At 37.6% G+C, this 23,195-nt stretch overlaps 1 protein-coding gene across 1 annotated transcript; it reads right to left on the bottom strand.

Moving 5' to 3' along the window:
• Window positions 1-22,136: 22,136 nt before the first annotated feature.
• LOC113295341 (nucleoplasmin-like protein ANO39) lies at window positions 22,137-22,721 on the bottom strand. The gene has a single exon (XM_026543683.1). It carries the CDS (start codon window positions 22,719-22,721, stop codon window positions 22,137-22,139), a length of 585 nt encoding a protein of 194 aa, XP_026399468.1.
• Between the last annotated feature and the right edge of the window lie 474 nt (window positions 22,722-23,195).

Raw genomic sequence — 23,195 nt, 5'->3', positions numbered from 1 at the left:
AGTGAAGAATGTGAACCAAAGGATTTGAGATTGCTCATTCCCCTAACTTCACTATCAATGAAATGTACTATCTTAGGGTGCAACGTTATACGCATTGGCTACTAAGTATTTACTTTCATTCGAAGCGTTATTCTCATCTCATTTGAAGAAATTTCCACAGTGAACTATAAGAATTCTTTTCCTATTAACTTTATGTAAGATCTTTGTCGAACATTAAAAAAGTACAATATAATGAATACGAAAGAGACAACAACACTTGTGAAAGCTCGCAAAATTAAAGGATGGTATCAATTTCATTGCAGGAGCGCTAAATTAATTTTTTTTCAACTTCATCTATTTCTGGCATTTCGTCAAAAAAAAATTGTGCATATGCAGAACACCTTCTTAGCATACATATTAGTCAAAGAATCATTCACAATTATTCGCTCAAACAAGATTCAAATAGAGATCGGCACGCGAAGTTACTTGGTTTAAAATCATTCCACCAAAGGCGGAAGAGATCATACCTTAATGTTCCATTGAAAAGAAAAAATAAAAGAAAAAAAATGAACATAACAGGAAAAAAAACATATTTTAACTTTATCATTTTCAAACACGAAAAATTGAAAAAAAAAAAAAGAAGAAGAAAGAAATCAAAAACACCTCCACCTAACATGCTTTTATTCATTTTATGTTTTTAACGTTTTCAAAAATGGAAAACAGTTTTCAAAAACTATACCAAACACACCCTTAAGCTCTTCGATTGGAGGAATTTACTTTCTGATAAGTATCATAATTTTACCGGTTAAACTTTGAAAGCTTATCATTACCAAACTGAATTGAATCATATATACTAATTGCAAAATTAATTTCAATTTCATTAGAAGCGTGTTAGCGAGTTTGTCGGTATATTTCTTATCTCTTTTTCATCTTCCAGTTAGTGCGGAAAAAAGAATGATAAAGCTTATGAGAAATTTTCTTTGGGAAAAGGTGGAGGGAAGAAGGAGAATATCTTGGGTCAAGAGGAGCACTCGGAATTAAGAATCTGCGAAGTGTTAATAAAGCTCTTTTATCCAAGTTGGTTTGAAGATGTTCTAGAAACAAGAACGCTATGTGAAGGAAAATAGTGCAACAGAAGTTTCACTTAAAAGAAGCAGTACTAATGACGAGTGTTGACAAAAACTCTCCAGGTACAAGTGTGTGGAGAAATGTGGTAAATTTAGTGTTAGATTTATAAAAGTTTACTGAGCATAAGTTTGGAAATGGTGAAGCAATAGAATTTTGGCAGGATAGATGGGTGGATAGGGGATGTTTAAAGGATCTATTCCCTGTTATCTACAAGGCTTGTAAGGATAGAAACACAAAAGTAGCAGATATGATCGACAATGGGCAACGAGTTGGTGTTTCCAGGAAACGTCTTGACACAAATGAAAGGATGGAATGGGACTTACTCAGGAGGGACCTAGAAAATGGTCCTGAACTTTTGGATACGGAAGATGAGGTGCAGATCCTTGGAAACTTTAGCACACAGAAATTTTATGAAGCGTTTGATGGCGAAGCGACTTCTTGGCCTTTTCATAAATACTCATGGAAAAGAGACATCCCCCACAAGGTTAGTTTTATGGTTTGGGCTCTATTTCATGATTCTTTACCAACTAGGGACATGTTAATAAGAAGAGGAATTCATGTCGAGAATAATATGTGTGGTTTGTCCAATGTTGTCATGGAAGCCTGGACATTTATTTCTCCATTGTTCTTTTTCATTTGAGATTTGTGATTATTTTATTAAGGCATTTTGTATTGCCTGACCAATACCTGAGTTTGTTCACCAAATTTTTTGAAGCTAAGGATACAACGTATTTAGTGGAAAGGGTAAGGAAGTTTGGAAGATACTTTATTTTGCAGTTTTTTGGTTGATATGGAAAAAAATGAATAATCGGTGTTTGGAGGCGTCATAAATTTGTTGAAGAAATTACTGTTTTAATCAAGCCGACTATAACTCTTTCTAGTTGTGATAAGTCAACTTTTAGGTTTGTTAGCTCTACACAAATCTTAAATGATTGGGAAACTCTTATGTGCCCTTTTCGGTCTTTGTAGATTTCTTTTTTTTAATATAAACTTTCATTTTTCAATTTTTTTTTGAAGATGTTGGATTCTGTAGAATCTAAATGAATCAAAGGGAGGACCACCCATGGTAAAAGTTGGAGTGATCTTGCTGAATCTTTAATAATGACTATCTTTCAAGTTAATTGAGATTCTAAGCTAATTAATTAGTATGTAACTAATCTCATTTCTTCTCTAGTAATTTTTTCTTTTTGCTTTCTCTTAAAGAATCAAACAAATATACATATGGGTCTGTAAGACTTTGACGTTTGCCACTAAAAAACCATCTAGTTGCTTGTACGTTTTTCGATTGATTTGGTGAAATTGTGATTGGTCTTCTCTCATCATCATTTGGTGGGTAAATAAGAACATAATTTTGTTTGGGACCTTTTGAATTTCCGAAAGATCGTACCATGTTTTTAGTCAGTGTCTTTAGCATTAACTAGACAATGATCCTTTTTTGTTTGATATATTGTTATTATTAATTTTGTAAGCGAAAAAATGCCAACTGATAAGAGATATTTTTTTTGCACCAAAATCTGTCCCAATTGCTGTTTTAGACTGCTTTCGGTAATTTTAAAAAGAAGAGACTTCTGAAATGACTGTTCTTCCGCTAAAGGTGGGTACATATGGATTGATATCTGCCCTGCTAATATTGGTGCGGTGGTGTCTGCCTTTACTAATTGTGTGTGATCCCAGTGCAAATCGTTTTTTTTTTTGTTGGTTAAGTATATATTCCCTCCGTTCTTTTTTAATAGACTGGTTTTCATAAATAAATGTTTCAGAAAAATAGGCTGGTTTCTTAATTGGGAAAGTCAAATGTTACTTTAATTTTCTGGAACCATTTTTCTCTTAACCTCTTTTAATGACAAGTATCATGGGGACCATTTCACTTTACTTCTTTTGCTGAAAAGTGTCATGGGGACCATTTCACTTCACTTCTTTTATTGACAAGTGTCATGAGGACCACTTTCAATGATTAATTCTCTTAATTTCCTTAAATTTTTCTAAAAACAAAACCATCCTATTAAAAAGGAACGGAGGGAGTAAATTACAAACGAAATTACACCAAGCGTAGGCAATCAAGGATCAAAGATGTCGGTAAAGGGGAAAATTTAACTACTACTACCTTCAAAGAACAGTCACAGGTCGTACTAATTACAGAACAATCCTGTTAAAGGGGCGGCGGATTCCATTGGAAGGGTAACAATGAATATGACAAAAAGAGTCATTACATGGTAATTCGAAGTGCCCCTTATAAAAAAAACTGAAAATGACTAATTAACCCTTACATAGTTTAGTGTTGATAATCAAATTTCACTTATATTAACTTTAAACCAAATCAAAATCAGATTTTTAGAGTTTAAAAAAAAAGTTTAGAGGAGAAGAAAAGAAAAACTTTTGTGATATTTGTGAAACCCTAGATTTTGATTCACTCAACCAAAATGAGTGATTCCAGTGACAAATTTGAGATGGGTGAATCTATAAATTAGTTCCCATTAGCTTTTTGTCGCTCAAAATTATCTTAAATACGTAAAAAAAAAATCGAAACTTTTAAAATTTCAGAAGAACTTACGGTTGGAATTTAGCTCGTTACCAACCGTAACTCTCAGTTATGGTTCCAAAAGTATCGAATATGAACCGTAACTGGTTCAATTTGGGGAAAACCCAATCGTAATACCATTTACGGTTGGTAGAATGACAACATATAGCAACCGTAAAAATTAGGTTGGTAACTAATGAATCGAGATCAACCGTAACTAACCTACGGTTGGTAAGGTTATTTGAGTTACAAGTCGTAACTCAAATACGGGTGATAACAGTGATGCAATTACAAACCGTAAAAAGAAAATGAAACATTCAGGACAACTTACGGTTCGTACTTAAGTAACGAGACCAACCGTAAGTAATATACGGTTGCAAAAAAAATTCATAATTGAATATTTTATCTCAAAATCAAGAACTTACGGTTGGTATTTGAGTTAAATGAACCGTAACATCAACCAAATCTATAGTTACGGTGCCAATTGGAGTTATTTCCAACCGTAACTCACATGCAACACAGAAATTTCAATTTCAGTTGTGATCCAAAACCCTAATTTTTGATTTAAAACTAACTTAAATCAAACACAACAAACTAAACCCTAACTGGGTCTTTTCGAAATATAGTTTTCAATCAACGATTATCAGTTTTTCAAATCGCTGATTAATCGAAGACAATGAAATTTCAATTTTAATGGAGGAGGAGAAGAGCAGAGAAGATAAAAAAATCAAAAAATATTTTGATTTTTCTAATTCCATTAGGTTAAAACTTGGAGAGGGTAATCTAGTCAATTTACATCCCCTATAGAACACCTCCTGACCAATAAGAGGAACATTGTTATCACACTTGCCGCCACTCTAATGAAACATACCGCCCAAAGCAGTGTTTGATCGGCATCAACATCTAATATGTACAGCAAATGCATTAGCCAATGAGCACAAATTTTCTTTATTGAATTGAACAGTTGTGGGTGGCGATTTCCAATCAATCAAAATCAGTAGGCCAATACCAATTATATGTATGTATGTCCTTCCAATCCAACACTCACTGCTTATCCACTCTGTACAAAAACCCCCAAACCCCATTTAGCTAGTCCACGAGTATCTAATCTCGCGTTCTGGTTAGAGTGTTTAAGGTTAGAACATTCCTCCTTGCCATAAAAAAGACAAACATTAGCTTGGAGAACTTGATAAGATAGAAGATTCTGTGCACATCTTCACTTTGACAAGCTCAAACAAGAGCCAAAATGATAAAGGGAGCTGAACTGGTAAAAACAGAACCATTCAGTACCCAGAAGTGTTGGAAATATCAGAGGATGAAATTTAGAGAACAAAAAAAAAAATGTTGTATCACTGCCTTCAATGCATTGTGGGTTTTTTCAGCAAATATTTCGATCCTTCCCAAAATTGTCGAGCAAAATCGGTCAACAAAATAATGTTTTCAGGATATAAAAAAATCCCTAACAATGATGTTGGATACAAGAGTTGTACTCACGTGGCCCAACCAAGAACACACAATAAATAGAATATGATGATGCTTAGAGAGAGAGAGAGAAATCAGAGATTTTTTATATATTGAAATGGGAGAAAGCCTTCGCAATTTATAGAAGGTTTCATGTCTTTTGAAGATGTCTCTCCTCTAACAAACGGTTTCAAAGGCATCCATTAATGGTGTCTCAGGGATGCTTTTGGGGGTGTCTCCTCCCCAGACCCTCTTACGTACCGGAAAACATTTATGAAAATATCCAACAAGAAAATCATTATTTAAACGTTGTAAAGGAAATTTACTACCAGTTGTATTTTGTTTATTTTTCTGATCTTACCCTTCATCTTTCTCAATTGATTTCATTTTTCGTACATTCGAACATGCAAAAGTGGAAACAATCAATGCAATCATTTCATTTTTAGTACATTCAAACATGCAAAAGTGGAAATAATCAATGCAAACTAGGAAGAGATTATAACCTCAGTTTAGGTTTTGGAGATGAAAACTACAATAAACATTTGGAACAATTTTTTATTCACGCTTTACTCGAACATATTTTATCTAGTAGCAGCACAACCAAACATAGTAACCTGAATTTGTTTTTGAACCAGAGTCTACAACGTGACATAAGAGGTGCCACAAATAAGCAAAAACTTATTTTATGATAACCAACAAAAAAAAGTGCATAAACACAAAATCGACTAAACACATAACCTAATCCTAAATAGATCTCATCCAACCATATCATTCCATATATACTTGTCCCTATTTTCTTACATCTCAAAATAAAAAGCCTTCAAAAAAAATTTCTAATTTCCCTCGACACATATCCACCACCACGAACACATTGTTATACCACCAGGTCCACCACCACCTTTATCCCTTTCACAAAATAATAACAACGGAAGAATATTATTTCGTGTAACTTTTTGTTGCAATCGGTGGTAAGTATGTCCAGTTACACATTAGACTGTGGGTTTTGCTCATATATTTTCTCTCAAAAATGTTAAAGAGTTTTGTTGTAGTCAACGTTTTGGTTACTGAAACATGTTAGTCCTTTATTGTTTCGAATTACGATCCAAAGGAGTTGAGAAGCAGAAGTTTTCACAACAAGCGACTTGAGATAGTGGACTATATCTTGGGATTCAAGTGCGTAGAGCATATTGGTTGTAGGAGCATGGATACAAAAGGAACTAAATAACTTATTTGGTCTCAACTATATGAAATTTTGATAGACAATTTGTATATCGGCTTGATTCTGAGAGTTTTCAAAAGTGGATTAGGTCCAAGGTTTTTCTGCCTTTCAATTTTCCTAGTTAACAAAATCTTGTGTGTCATGTGGTTTACTTTACTTTCGCGTAAAATACACTTGTACGTTAATCAAACTTGATACGATCTCGTAGATTGGTATTCTCTCGAACTTAAGCTATTCACCAAGTTACATCTTTGTTGAAATAATATTTTGACATCTTTTGTTTATACAAGATTATACACGGTGTGTTTATACTAGGTTGTTATGAAAAGGTTGTGTTGTACTTGGTACCTGAAAATGCGGGGGTCTAACAACCACACCCAACAATTCGTTTGGCAATCTGAGAGGACTTACTCCAATACACTTTCTAGAAAATCAACTAGACAGTTAGACTCAATCTAGAATAAAGTATATCAAAGAGTTTAATATCTCTAACTCTTAGTTCAATCTGCAATCAACAAATAGAAATCTGCGAGCCCGATTGAATATAAGAGGAATTACTTGAACGGTACCAAAGACCAATGTTCAAGTGTCAATCAATGTAAATCAACAACCAAAGGTTGGATATTCCAATTGATTGATCTTAACGCGCAACCTGTGATATTTCAATTATATAACAAAATATAATGCGGAAAATAAATAACACAGACACCAGAATTTTGTTAACGAGGAAACTACAAATGCAGAAAAACCCCGGGACCTAGTCCAGATTGAACACCATACTGTATTAAGCCGCTACAGACACTAGTCTACTACCAATTAACTTCGGACTGGACTGTAGTTGAACCCTAATCAATCTCACACTGATTCAAGGTACAGTTGCGCTCCTTACGTCTCTCATCCCAGCAGAATACTACGCACTTGATTCCCTTAGACGATCTCACCCACAACTAAGAGTTTCTACGATCCAAAGTCGAAGACTTGATAGACAAATCTGTCTCACACAGAAAAGTCTATAGGATTGAATAAATCTGTCTCCCACAGATATACCCAAGAGTTTTTGTTCCATCTTTTAATAAATCAAGGTGAACATAAACCAATTGATAAACCAGACTTATATTCCCGAAGAACATCCTAGTATTATCAATCATCTCAAAATAAACTTAATCGACTAGTGAAACAAGTTATTGTGGAATCACAAACGATGAGATGAAGTTTGTTTGTTATTACTTTTCTATCTTTCCTATTGAAGATATCAAATCTCGAGCCAATTATTTCAATAGAACTAAACACGATAGAAACAGCAAGATCAGATCACGCAACTACAAAGATAATAGTTGGGTCTGGCTTCACAATCCCAATGAAGTCTTCAAGTCGTTAACTTACAGGGTCTCGAGAAGAAACGTAAGGCTAAAGGAGAATCGACTCTAGTTATGCAACTAGTAACACACAGGAGGTGTGGGGATTAGGTTTTCCAGTTGCTAGAGTTATCTTTTATATAGTTTTCAAATCAGGGTTTGCAATCCAAGTTACCTTGGTAACAAATCATTCAGTAATCACCGTTAGATGAAAAACTTGATTCAACCAAGCTAATATCTTTCAACCGTTAGATCGAACTTAGCTTGTTACACACAAATGAAATGTACCCTCATTTAGGTTTATGTAACCGTACCTAAACGTGTACACCATGTTGGTTCACAAATAGTTAACCGAGGTTAGCCATATGATTACTCTCATATCAACTTTATTCATCTTAACCATAACTGGTTCAAATGACTCAAATGAAACTATTTAAAGAGTTGTTCAATTGTTATATTCTCATGGATTTATACAAGTACACAATTGAAGCAAAATAATTTTGATTCACTCGAATTGATACATGAACATTATAGCCACGGTTTTCCAAGATTGCATTCCTTATTGATAAATGTTTTAGTTCATGAACTGACCTATTTGATAAAGTAACCAGCTTTTAGTATGCGTACTTAAGCAACCGGATTTGAGCTGGTTTAGTTTGCAAACTCAGCAGAAATTTTTGGTTCGAAAACTTCCGCCAGTATGCGTACGGGTACGCATACTTAAGGTGACTAGTTAAGAGCTTGTTAATTCCCAAACTCAGCAGAATTTTTCGGTTGGAAAATTTCCGCCAGTATGCGTACGGGTACGCATACTTAACCTGTCCCCTTCACCAATTTCGTATACACACATATGCATACTCTTGGTTCCAGGTCTATGGATTTATACACTAATGTGCGAACACACTATATATGCTTATATCTAAAGATGGTTACATAATCTCAACTCTTCATTTCAATCATTGAAACATTCTTCGATAATGATAATAGTCATTTTCACACACTATTAACATCAAAGCAATTTTCAAGATATTGACATAATCATCACCGAAACATTCCAAGTTTTACATCAAATGATTGTATCACACAAACCATGTAACATGTTACACAACAATTTTCTCATGATATAAGATGAACTTGTTCGAAGCGAAAGCTTACCAACACATATTTCGAGAAATATGTAAGCGAGATATACTCAGCTCGAAATCTCAAATGTGTATAGAGAAAACTATATCGTAACACGACTTATGTCTCAATATAGGAGATAGAGTATAAATAGACTTTCCAAGTAATAAATGAGTTTGTCTCCACATACGTTTTGTCGATGAAGTTCCATAAGCTCTCCTTAGCAGTTCTTCGTCTTCAAGTGATAAGTGTCGTGAAGTTTAAGCTCAAATACACAAACTATGTCCTAGTCCGAGACATCTATAAATAGGATAGAAATCAAGACTTATAGTTTTGGTCACTAACATTGACAAACATGCTTGAGATAGCAACGCATGCGAGTTCGACCGAGCAGTGATCTAACAGTACCCTCGTCATTTCAATTGGTATCAGAGCAGGCAAATACGATAAGATCTAGCAATCTGTGTTTGGTGTGATTCAATACACAAGAATTGAACCAAAACATGGTTATGGAAGAACCTAAGATTGATTCTGTTAACGTACCACGAGATTTTGAGAGTCCCAAAGTTTCTCATGTTGTTGTATCTACCTTTCAAAACTCTCGAGATAAGATAACTAAAAGCACACTTACACACACACACACACACACACACACACATATATATATATATATATTTTATATATATATATTATGTTTGATGAATCTAATTATGATGTTGAAAGAGGCGTTGCAAAGATTCTGATGAATCTTTTGCCTACCGAGGCCTAGAAATTGAAAACATAAACTAGTACTCATAGATAAGAGATCAGGAAGAAGGATATGCAACTGAATAATTTAGCCGAACAAAACAATTCTCTCTCAGTTAACGTAGAAGGTTTTGATAAATCTCTAACTCAAGAACATGAGTTTCGAGATAAGACTATGATTAATGTATTTATTATGATTTCTTCTGATGAAGAAACAAAAAGTCCTTGCACGACTTTGTTAAAAGGTGATAATAAGCCTAGTTTAGTCACATCTGAAATAGATAATGATTTCCTTATATGGTTCCAAAACCTATTATAATCATTAGGTTAGAAGAAAATCTTGGAATACCTTCATCTACTGCTACTGCTGATCATCCGAAATCTGATTCAAATAAAGCTTCAAATCGATCTAAAAAGTGAATATCATAAGGATTAAAAGTTTTAGTCAATTGATAAGAAACTGTGCTACTTAAAATACTCTTTTAAAAGTGTTAAAAGAAGTATATAAAAGTATCCAAGTATGAGACAAAACCTGTCAACTCTAAAAACCATATCAAAAGAGTTGATAATTCTTCAGCAAAAAGACTACTCCACACTCATGACGAGATATCCATGGTTCACACGAAGGTTTATCACCTGTGGAAAATATCTAGAATAAAAACTTTTCCGCAAAGAAAATCACTCAGAAATGGAATCCAAAAAAATCTGTTATGAGTTGTGGTGAAAGAACTGAGATTTTCCATAAGGAAATCCTTAGAATGAGAAGATCTTAAGTTCTGGGTATCTCTTATACCTGTTAGAGCATTGCTCGGTTGAACCCACAAGTTTTGTTTTCTCAAGCTTATTGTCAATGTTAGGTGATCAAAACTATATTTTGATTTCTAGTATATTAAGTCAAGTCTTAGAATTTGTAGTTGAGTATCGTACATCACCCTTGAAGACTGAAGATCGACGAAGACATTTGGATAACTTCTGTGTCAGGTATGTGAAGACTGAACCATTCTATTTTACTCAATATCTTACCATTCTATCTATGAGATTATATCGGATGATTTCTAGTGGATTTACAAAGAAGAAGTTTCGAGTCAAGCTTGTCTTGTGAAAAATCTCGAAATATGATTCTAAGCAAAGATGTTCAACGATCCTTAACAATATTAGTTTTATGAGTTAATTTGTGGATCATTGAAAATTTCTCATGCAAATGATTTTATCACTTTGGAATGTTTCAAACATCATAAAAGAGAAACAGTGAACTTACTGATATGTCTAGTTAGGGTAGGTTGGAAAACTGGTTTGCAAACCATGGATATATAAGTTTCAGAAATACAGGAAGGTCGTGAACCAGTTCGAAAACTGCAAGTTTAGTTGCGTACAATTTACCAACCCGGTTGTCGAAACGTGGTTAACTTAATTTTCAAAGTTAGTATAATAGTCTAGCAGTTGGAGAACCCGGTTCACCAACCGTTGTCAACTGAGTTCGGTGGTCTTGTAGGGTTGGCGAACCCGATTCACGAACTGTTGCACCCTGACTCGTTAACAAGTCATGCGGTTGGCGAACTGTCCTACCAACTATCCCAGTTTATATTTTAGTATATGCTCAGAGACTTATTTTTATAATATGTTTAGCATTACTAGAACTCTCTTAAACACTTCTAAGACTTCATTGATCACTTAAACACTTATGTGTGTGCATCATGATTAAACTCTAAGTGTTTGAATGAATATCAAATTATTTTTAATTCTTTGAATAACTTGCCAAACTGAATGGATATTACACATGGTTCCGTAATCGGACCTAAGTGTATATTATTCTGTTGTATTTTTCAATAATAAAGTTTACTTGATTCTCAAGTTATGTTAGATTGAATTCTAAGCAACCCATGGTCTTGGAAAAAATTATAAATAGAGATGCTCTTTCAACTGGGAAAATCAATCCCCGGCACTTTATGTCTTAGTTGATTCTAGATTCGTCCTCTATTGACCTACCTTAGAAACATAATTAGGTCTATGACTAAAAGAATTCACAATGGGGATTCATGAAGCCAGATCCGACTATCTTTACCTTGATATTTCATGTATCCTGATCTTGCTTTTCTGTTATCTAGGTTCTTGTAATCTCTTTCAGGCAAGATAGATAGAAATCGCAAATTTCTCTTCGTCTCAGACTTTGTGGTTCCTCAAGATAAATATATGAAAACTGATCTTAGTTGATCTTTTGAAGATTTTTCTTGAGAGGTAGTTAAGAATCTAGGTTGATCTTCAGTAGTCCTAAGTTCCAGATTTATGAGGTTTGCTAGCTTTGTCTATTGCAAACATATTTCCACACGTTGATCTAAAATAAAATCAAATAGGCTTATCTGTTAGAGGCAGATTGGTATCAAAAGTCTTCACTTCGGCCGAAGCAACTCTTAGGATGTAAAAGACGTAAACTAAGGGAATCAAGTGTGTAGAGCCTTGCGAGGTTCAAGAGACGTAAGGAACGAGACTGTAAATGAATCGTTGGAGAGTGGGTTCGGTCTCAACTACATTCCATTCTGAAGTCTGATAGTATTCTAGTGTATGCAGCGACTTAATATAGTGTAGTGTTCAAATCTGGAGAAGGTCTTGGGGTTTTTATACTATTGTAGTTTCCTCGTTAACAAAATTTCTGGTGTCTTGTGTTTTTCCTTTTCCAAATTATATTGTTTATCTTTATAATTGGATTTGCATAGGTGTTGATGGTGGATTTTCAGCAAGGGCTAAAATCGTAAAATCATGATACTGAATATTTCTGACCCGGGTTAAGGAAAGCATATGACAATTTGTGTTTTTGAGATCCGTGAAACATTTTCATGATCTCTGATCGAGAACCTCTCAGAGCCACGATGAGTATGTTTCTCGAAAGGCCTCCCACTTTCTGAGCGTTCGATGCTATGCATTTCATCGTGCCTCTCTATGTAGAAGAAATATCGGGCTGTCCTCCAAACATAATTTTTTTTGAGAGGGCAAAACGCCTTCATGGCGCGGTGGTACTCGTTGTTCCCTGACTACATAGAGAGACCTGCCTCTACATAGAAGAAAGATTGGGCGGTCCTCCATACATAATTGTTTGTTGAGAGGGAAAAATGCCTTCATGAAGTCGACGACACTCATTCGTTGTTCCCCTGACTATGTAGAGAGACCGTGTATAGATTCAGGCCGCTCTCCATACATAATTGTTTGTTGAGAGGGAAAAATGCCTTCAGGACGTTAACAACGCTGCACGTTATTCCCTGACTATGCACCTTTCAGAACGAGTATGATGCTTCAACTATCTCATATCTCGATTCTGTAATAGATTCATTCTACTGTGACATTCACCGACTGAATTCCTTGAAGATAATCTATTCTATCTTATTACTTCGTTCCAAGGCTGATCCCCGGCTGATCCCATGGATTAGTAATAGATAATCACTTTATCTCATTACTCCGTTCCCTGAATTCCCCAACTGGATTTCATGGATTAGTAATAGATGCTCAACTCATTTTATTACTCTGTTTCGTGAATCATTCCTAGCAGAATTTCATGAATTAGTAATAAATACTCCACAATTGGGCTTCTGAGCCACCATCGAGTAAGTCCCGAGAAAATGGTGCAAGTGTACTTGACAAATAATGCACAAATGAGCGCCCAAACACACGAACGAACGATCGAAGTATGGACGAACGAGCGATCCATGGAAATAATGGAATAATTAATAAAATAAGCTAAGCGTGGGAACGGGCCAGCCTGCTGGACGGTCCCCCTTTTTATTTAATTTTATTAAATTTTTCCCCTCATCTCACAGGGTTTCCCTCACTTGAGAAAACTCCCTCGTTTGTGAGAAACTCTTGGGTTTCCATGCTTTCATCGAACAAAAATAGGGAAAAGGTGTCACGGGACCGGGACACCTAGCCGTCCGGCCATGCCCTAACCTTGGCCGGTCCCAAACCTCACAATTCATTATTTTCACATATTATTATTTTCATCATCTCATGGAACTCCATCGTTTGACCGAAAACCCTAGTTTTCAATATATTCTCAAATATTACTCAAACCATGGAAAAGCCAAAAGGTCAAACAGTCATACGACCGACCACAGGCTTCCAACGTCAAAATTAAAATATTATTATTTTAATATTTTCAAATTATATGTTGCATGAGCAAAGTTCTTCTTGCTCATTCGAGCAAAACTGAGAGTTTCAGTCAAGATTAAACTCTTCTGAAAATCCAAAATATTGCTCGAACGATCGTCAGAAAATACCAAAACTCTCAGAACTAAGACACGAACATCGTGGTGATGCTTTGACCGACCAAGGCCGTTCCTAAGGCTTGCAAGGAGCTGGTCCCACACATTCTCACAATTTTGACCTAATTTGCTAGCAATTGCTCAAATTGGGTCCAAACTCTCTTCAACCGACTTGGGACTCGCTCAAACGACTGGAATCCAATCCCTCAACCACCAAGGGCCGGTCCCATGCCTCCTTGGTCGGTCTCTCATCTCTCCACATTTAGGTTTCACTGCCTAACGCTCACTCGAGCACTATTCTAATAAATGATCAACACTAGCATCTGATAATTCTTTCACCAGCCGGTTAGCAAAGGACCCTGGAGCATGCTCACTCAAGCGCTTAGGCTCCACATGGTCTTCCATTATCCCATGTGGTCGGTCCCTCCTTTACTCAATAGCCTATTTTTAATAATTCATCAATTGACGAACAATTGATCGAAAAATTGGGGTTTCTAACAAACGCTCGCTGAGTCAAAATTCTGAGCAGTTCAAACGCTAATAATTTTACGATTGATCCAACGATAAACATCTAAATTAATTATATAATATTAGACCCTGCCAATATTTTAATTAATTGTTATTTGATCACACTACCAGTAATCCATCGAATGAGCAATATGTGCTCAATTGCTTGAATATTGATCCAACTATCAATATTCAGTAATTCACTGAACGAGCAATATCGCTCAATTACTCAGATATTGATCCATATATCAATATTCAGTAATTCATCGAGTGATCAATACTTGCTCAGACGCTCGACTCATATACTAATATTCAGTAATTTATCGATCAATTGCTGGAGCATTCATTCTAGAACTGTGTCCTAGAAGATGCTCGATCCATGAGTCATAGAGCATTCGAATATCATGCTCCACTAAACAAAACTTAGACCCATCGTCTAATCAAATCAAACGACCGACTAGTCAAATCCACATTCGTGAAACAATCAATCACGTCACATGGGGGATATCTATTAGGGTTTTGGTATGGCGGCCTACAACACGTGTGTTCATCCACGATGAGAAATGTGAGTAAGTCGTGCAAGAAGTTTAGGGAGTTAGAAAAGTAGTGGGTGGACAATCAACCAACCCTCTCACGTATGAGGAACTGGTGAAACCACGATTTACCACTTTCCCACTCTTTCACTCGAGCAACCGTCACACTTACTGGAGATCAATGTGTTTACACTTTCCGGAAATATAAATAAGTCTCTGAGTCCATGATTGAGTAGGTACGAAAAACACACAGAAAATCCACGAAGTATTGAACAGACAATCCATCATCTAACCAAGAATCGCGTGACCAACACTCTTTCAATCACTCAAACTTATTCATCATTTGCAGAAACCCATAACACATTCACAGATTACGATTGATTTCACATACTTCTCAGCTTCCCACCTACAGTTCAACCCTCTTCTCTCTTTGTGACTGAATTGACTCTGGAACGACCATTGACTTGGTTTAGGCCGGAGTCCTACAGATTGATCTCTCGAACTTAAAAGCACTCCCATGCAGTGCATCTGTTTGAGGTTAGGCAGTTTGCTCGGTTGAGGAGTCTTCGATCGCTCGATCTCTCTTCATTCCCTAAAAAACCAGCGAACCATTTTTACCCATCTACAGATTGGCGACCACAGTGGGAGGTTAATCTCTCGGTTGCAATATTGATCCTTCATAAAGATGGTTGGTCTTAAGACTAATTCAACTACTCCAAGTCCTAGCCATAGTCTCTCAAATGGTAATGTTCCTCACGTTCCTTCGAATTAGTTCTGGTTATAATGAACTTTCGTATTTACCTCCCCATTCGTCTATGTTGGATCAATCGATAGAGAAGTCCCAACTTTGGCTGAACTAGCACGGAGACAAGAAAATTTATCAAGAAATGTAGAACGGTTAAAGGAAGCAATTGACAACCTGTTTACTTGCCTGGTACACGTGACAAAAATTTTGGGAGCAGAGATGGTGGAGCGTCCATATCCCTCAACTGATGATCCTCCTCAAACCAACAGTTTCACCACTTATGAGAAGCCGGTGGATCAGGAAGTTGCACATCTAATTGAAAACTTGTGTGAACTCTTGCACTTCTCCAGGGATCAACGTACAAACACGTTTTCTGCACTCAATCAGATATCATCCGATGTGCAGATGATTCCGTCATCTCTAGCAGTTGAGGAAGTGTCCATGGCATCTGAACATTTGATCAACAACATCACCTTCACTGAAGAAGATCGAATGGCGGAAGAAGGACATAATCAATCCCTATTTGTAACTGCTTCTATCAAGGGTTCTGAATTCAAGAGAGTTCTCATCGATATAGATGCTTCTACAAATCTCATCACTATGAAGATTCTCAAGGAGGACAAAGTTCCACAAAGCATGATCGTCCATCATCCCATATTGATGACCGGCTTTGAAGGAAGTCAGAGTCACACATACGGGTACGTCTATGTGCATCTGAAAATAGGGTCGTTTCAATCCACTGTCAAGTTTCATGTGATTGAGAAAGATCCTGACTATCACATGATACTCAAGCGACCGTGGATCCATGATAACAAGGTTCTTCCTTCGACATACCATCAATATATGAAAGCTTTGCTCAACAACAAGATTGTTCGTATTACAGCTTCAGTGTCTCCTTACGCTCTTGTCTATGATACTGAGTTCCTAGAATTACCAAAGAGCATCCCTGAACCTCCAACCAAGATGTACAGTGCTCTACTTCTGAGTTGGAAATCTATCGAGAAGGCCACTGACAAACCATCGTATCCAAATTCTAAAACGAGCAAACCATCTGCCACACCGCTCAAGCGTCGCCAGAGGAAAGGTACGGCTCATAAGAAATACAACTTTATTACTTTATGATGCAGAGGGGAGAGTCATCTATCTTTGACGAAAAGATTAGCAATTATAAGGGGAGGTCGATGAAAAGTCTCCCTGTCCTGAAGAATCTTGTCAGAGCGAACAATCGCCTGATGAAGAAATTCAAGATGCACCACGACAGCTGCAAGATGGCACGGATTCCACCACTGATGATCTTGAGACTATCAACATTGGAATAGATGAGAATCCAAGACCAATCTTAATCAACTCTGCTTTATCATCAGAGGAACGAGAAGGCTTGACAGGTCTGTTGAAAGAGTATCAAGATATCTTCGCTTGGAGGTATGAGGAGATGTCCGGCCTAGATGAAAAATTAGTCACTCATCATCTGCACATTACTCCTAGCTCCAAACATGTCAAGCAACCGCCTAGGAAGTTCAGACATGAAGTCGAGGAACAAATCAAAGTCGAGATCTAGAAGCTATTAACAACAGGGTTCAGCAGACCTATTAAGCATCCAACATGGCTGGAAAACATTGTCCCAGTCAAGAAGAAGAATGGTCAAATCCGATGATGTGTGGACTTCAGTAACTTAAAAAAAAAATTCCCGAAGGACGACTTTCCCTTGCCCAATATTGATATGCTCGTCGATGCAACCAGCGGCCACGACATGTTATCGTTCATGGATGGTTACAGTGGGTACAACCAGATCAAGATGTACGAGCATGATGCTAACAAAACTGCGTTCCGGACTCCCATTGGAAACTTCCTCTGCACGGTGATACCTTTCGGATTGAAGAATGAAGGAGCCATTTATCAACGAGCCATGACTGCAATATTCCATGACATGATGCATAAACAGGTGGAAGACTATGTAGATGATGTGTTGGTGAAATCGAAAACTCGAGCATCTCACCTAGATATTCTGAGACAAGTTTTCGAGAGATGCGGGGAATACAAGTTAAAGATGAATCCTCTGAAGTATGCTTTCTGCGTTTCTTCCGTAAAGTTTATAGGGTTCCTAGTCACTGCAGGAGGAATCAAAGTCGATTTAGACAAGACAAAAGATATTACTACCATGCCCCCTCCGCGCACTGTGAAGGAGCTCCAGAGTTTTATGGGCAATGTGAACTACATTCGACGCTTCATCCCTGGGTTGGTTCAACTCATTGCTTGATTCACTCATCTATTAAAGAAAGGAGAAAATTTTGTATGGACGACCGTTCAACAAGAAGCATTCCAGAAGATACAGCAGATACTGCTATCACATGCTGTCATGAAATCTCTAGTGCAAAGACGTCCATTGATACTTTATACGTCTTCCAGTGATGTTGCTATCAGAGCACTTCTCGCTCAAGAAGACGAAGAAGTCATCGAACGTCCAATCTACTACTTCAGTCGTACAATTAGGAATGCTCAGCTCCAATACCCAAAAGCCGAAAGAGCATGTCTAGCACTAGTCCATGCAATACAGAAGTTTAGGCATTACCTACTGTCAAACAGAGTTGTGATGGTGGCCAAGACTGATCCTATAAAATTCTTACTGCCGAAACCTGCTCTAATTGGAAGACTGGCAAAATGGCTACTTCAGGTGTCATAGTTTGACATAGCATTTGTCCCTCCAAGAGAAATCAAAGGACAAGCAGTTGCAGATTTACTCGCTGATTTTTCCTGGAGAAGACATCACAATGATGCATGAAGAAGTGCCCGGTGAATTTCCAGAGATCTCAATCATTTATGAAGAAACATGTTTATTGTACTTTGATGGATCCGCCACTTCGAGAAATGATACCAGTAGATCAGGCGTTGTACTAGTATCTCCATCCGGTGAAGTCTTCTCATATTCGTTCAAGCTGGATTTCCACTACACCAACAATTCAGAGGAATATGAAGCCTTCCTCCTAGGGTTATCCTTAGCAAAGCAAGCAGGAGCAATGCACCTGGAGATAAGAGGAGACTCAAAGTTTCTGGTCAATCAAATGAATGGCGTGTACTCTCTCAAATAAGTAACACTTTCCCTATTCAGGGACGAAGCACAACGACTATTAGCTCATTGTTCTGATGCAACTATCGTCCGTCCATACTGGTCGCACCAACAACAGACATGCCGACTAGAAGCGACTCTTGCGTCCAAATTACAATTTGAGGGGTCATAGAAATTTATCACGGTGCAAAGACGTTCTATATAACCTACGTGGCTTTCTCAAGTCGATGACACCCGAGCGAACGACTGGCGATCAACCATCATCCATGAATTGAGTAGTTCTCTTATATAAGGGAAGATTATCCTTGAAGAGTTGAAAAACTTCTTTCTATTACACGGGGCCCTATATTATCGCAATCCTGATGGGTCTTTGTCACGATGCCTTGGAGATGAAGAAACGAGCGAGCAACTCAAGCGCATACATGAGGAAGTATGCGGACAAACTCTAGTGGTCACACTTTACAGGAGGCTTCAAAGGCTCGGGTATTACTGTCCCTCCATGGAAGCTCAGTCAAGAATTTTGCAAGGATCATGTCCCAATTGTCAGACATTCCACCTCATCATCTGGAGGTTTCGACAGTCACCACACTGGGGACTAGAGAGAACCTTACATCAAATATTTTCGTGACAACGATTTACCATCAGAGAAGAAATAGGCAATCAAACTTACCCAAAGGGCCAAACAGTTTGTCTACTTGGAAGGGATTTTTATCGCAAAAGCTTTGGTGGAAACCTACTGAGATGCTTGTCTGGGCATGAAATTCCCACAATCTTGAAAGACATGCACGAAGGAGAACACCAAGGAAAGAAGAAATTATTTCTCCAGATCCATGAGAAATATTATTGACCGACCATGGAAGACGATGCAGTTGCCTATGTTCAGATATGTCATCAATGTCAAGTTCATGGTAACCTCATTCACACTCCTTGTCTCCCATTGCATTCCGTGAGCAGTCCATGGCCTTTCTACAGCTGGTGACTGGATATCATTGGAAAAGTTAATCCAGCATCTTTAAAGCAGCATGAATACATCATCACAACAACTGAGTATTTCACCAAGTGGGTTGAAGCTATTCCTCTTCGAAGCACCACTGGAGTCACGATTGCAGTTTTCATCAAGGAACACATCATATGTAGATTCGGCGTTCCTAAGCATATCATCACGGATAATGAAACTCCTTTCGTCAATAAACATGTTGGAGAATTGCTCGAGGAATATGGTATCAAACAGGTTCTCTCTACACCATACTACCCCCAAGGAAACAGATAAGCGGAGAGTACCAATAAGACTCTGATCCAGACTCTCAGTCGAACAGTTCACGATAACCCTCGAACGTGTCATGAAGAACTACCAATGGCTCTGTGGGCCTACAGAACCACACCAAGAAGCTCAATCGGGACTTCTCCATATTCTCTCATATACGGTGCTGATGTTATACTCCTAGCCGAAATCAAAATTCCTTCTGCAGGGATTGCAACAGCAGTGGAGTGCAATGGGACGAAGCTGAAGTATCAAATTTGAGAATTGCCGAATTGTACATGCTCGAGTCAAGGAGGGCCAAGGTGGAAAAATATGTGGAAGCTTACAAACAAAAAATCTCCAGGGCATACAACAAAATGGTAAGACTCCAAACATTCCAAGTAGGAGATTTGGTTCTGAAAACAGCAAAACATATTCAACAAGACATGTCCGCTCCCAAGTTCTCTCCAAAATGGGAAGGACCATATGTTATCATCAAAGCAGTATCCAGCGGATACTACAAAATCTTAGTTGTTAATGGAGAGGTGGAAGGAAACATCATCAACGACAAATGGCTCAAAGCATATTATACCTAAGCAATCAGTAAACAATTATTTCAATTTATAAATGTAATTTCAATTCCTTCAAAGAGTATGCAATATGCTCATTCATTCAAAAATGCAAAATAGATTTCATTAATCGATCGGAAAAATTCCATAAATCCACCTACTTTGTTCAAAAAAAAAAAAATCTCTCAAACGTTCACTAGAGCAAACCATCCAACAATAAATATTTTTTACTGAAAGCCATTTCAAGCCTTTCCTGAAAGTTTTCAGTCTTCGCCTTCAAATCCTGTACAGCTTTCTCGACCCTTGGTGACTCCAGAGCAAGCGTTTTCTCCTCTTTCATGATAGCAGTTTTAGCAGAGATCACGTTAGCAGCAGCAGCCGCTCGATCGATCTTGATGATCTCGATTCGACGAGGGAGCCAGCCTACATTGAATCGCAGGATCTCACAATTCGAAATCATGTCGTCCCATCTATGAAGCTCATGGTTCTTAAAATCCCAGAGATTCATCTTGAACATCTCATCAATGATAGGAAATAGTCCAGCGACAGTAGTCAGCAAAGTTGGTATAAAGCCCCTCCATGCTTCGGTAGCGTGATGTGCCCATACTTCCTCTAAGTCTTGGTGTACAGGGATGCATAGCACTTTGGGATGATGAAACCACCAACCAGTTGATTGTATGGATAAGCATTAACCATGGAAGTATCGAACGGGAGCCCAGCCGTTGGGTACTCACAAGCGTGAACCCTAGTTGCAGCTTCCACATAATTGGTGGAGTTTTCATCAGCATGGTTGCTGCCATCATCATCAGCTACAACTACGGATTTCCCATTCTTTCTCTTCCTAGCATCGACAACAACATGAACATCAACCTGCAACGAAAAATATCCACTTCTAATAAAGATCGGATAAACAATCGATCAAAGAAAATCTCCAGTCAAGAACTCATGAAGATTAGTTACAGATGTTCCAGCTTCGATCGAGCATACCTGTATCGAACGGGAGCTTTAACAGTCCGCTTGGGCCTTAAACTGTAAGAAGAAGCGGGAGGTCGATTTCTCTGATTGTCCTGCGACAAATTATCTTCTTTGATCAGTTAATATAATTATGATCATGAAGCTTACCGATATGGACGCTTGCTTTGCCTGAGATTCATTTTGAGAAGAAATACTGCTACCAGACATAATGATGGAGGTGTGATTGTGATCAAAATTTCTTCTGATAATATACAGGAGCAGAAGAAGATATGAGGTATAAATAAAAGAAACCCTAAATCTTGAAGGTCAATACACAAGACACGGTGGATACTTATCTTCTGTAGATAAACGAATCATTTACGATTTCTACGGCGAGAAGAGAAGTAGTCATACTAGGGACTGATAACATATGACTACGTCAACAGTACCTTAATTGAAGATGGTCACTCGTGTGTATCGCATGTTTCTCTAACTTATGCAGCATCTGCATATCAACATTGTCAGAAGACGAACAGACGACAGCCCACTGAGGATTTAGTCCCTACACACAGATGTTCGTTGGTTTTGTTCGAAAGAGTAAGGGAAGTAAGCAGACAATGGGAGAATTTTCATTCAAAAGAGTTCTTAAAACAATATCTATGCAGTTAAAATCGCTCAAACGATCACAATAAGGTCTACTTCAATGGGAAATAAAACAATTAACTATTCAGAAAAGTTGTGGACAAGACTAATCATCAGAGTCATTAGATCTATCTTCAGATTCTTGATCATCATCCTCCATGGAATCTTCGTCAGTCTCTCTTCCATGGTCATCATCAGAACCATCACTGGGGACTTCTTCCAATTGGTCTTCAGGGTCACCGTACATTACATCCAAGTAATCATCTTCTTCATACTTAGCTTGAAGATCAGCTCGGGTCAATCGTTCGGCTCTCAGGTCGGGAACATATGGTTTGATCTTGCGCTCGAGAGGTTTCCAGACAGGTTCACTTTCCTCAACATCTGGGTCATAATCCACGCCATCAGCACGAAGTTGAACTTCGTCCTCAGCTGCTAGCCTTGCCTGTCGAAGTCGACGTCGTTTCTGCTGATAAGTTGCTAGCTTTTCATTTTCGGCTTTTCTCTTTAGAAATATATCACGAGCAATCCTCAGACGATCAAGAGACGTGCCATCTATCAACTCTTTGGTATTTTTCAAAGACTGGGTTACTTTAGCATGCGCCTCTGCTCCAGAAATCCTCATCTCCAGCTTACTGACGTCAGAGCAGTCGCTAGAGGAGTCATAGGAACAGTGGATGCTGGAAGTTGTCATTATCTGTCACCAAAAGCTCGGAGTCAAAACAAACGGGCCACAGAATGCGCTAAAAATGGTAACAATCAAACTCTTACATGTTTATAATTCCACTAACTGTAGTGATTACAATCCAATATATCTAGAATTTGCTCGTCTCTTGAAACCTGCAGAGACGAATAAAATTCATTATTTGAAATCATAACATGATTTTCATAAACTGTGAACAATCCACGTATTTTAACCCTCCACCGGGTGAACATTGATTGGTTTTTTGCATACACTATTAAATCACAAAACCCACACAACTAACATTTTACCAAAAAATGTTTACGTCTAACAATTGTTGGAAATCGAAATTTAAGTTTACATAAATTCTGAGGCATAAAATAATAATCGTGTGCAAATAAAAATTTTGTTTTGTGAGCTGATAACTCACGCACCTTTTTTTTTAAAAAAAATCGTGAGCTAATAACTCACGTAAGAAAAAAGTCC

This window comes from Papaver somniferum, chromosome 7, assembly GCF_003573695.1.
Source record: "Papaver somniferum cultivar HN1 chromosome 7, ASM357369v1, whole genome shotgun sequence".
In the NCBI taxonomy this organism is placed as follows: Eukaryota; Viridiplantae; Streptophyta; class Magnoliopsida; order Ranunculales; family Papaveraceae; genus Papaver; species Papaver somniferum.
The sequence above is the reverse complement of the archived record's forward strand: the minus strand, read 5'-3'. Positions and strand labels throughout refer to the sequence as shown.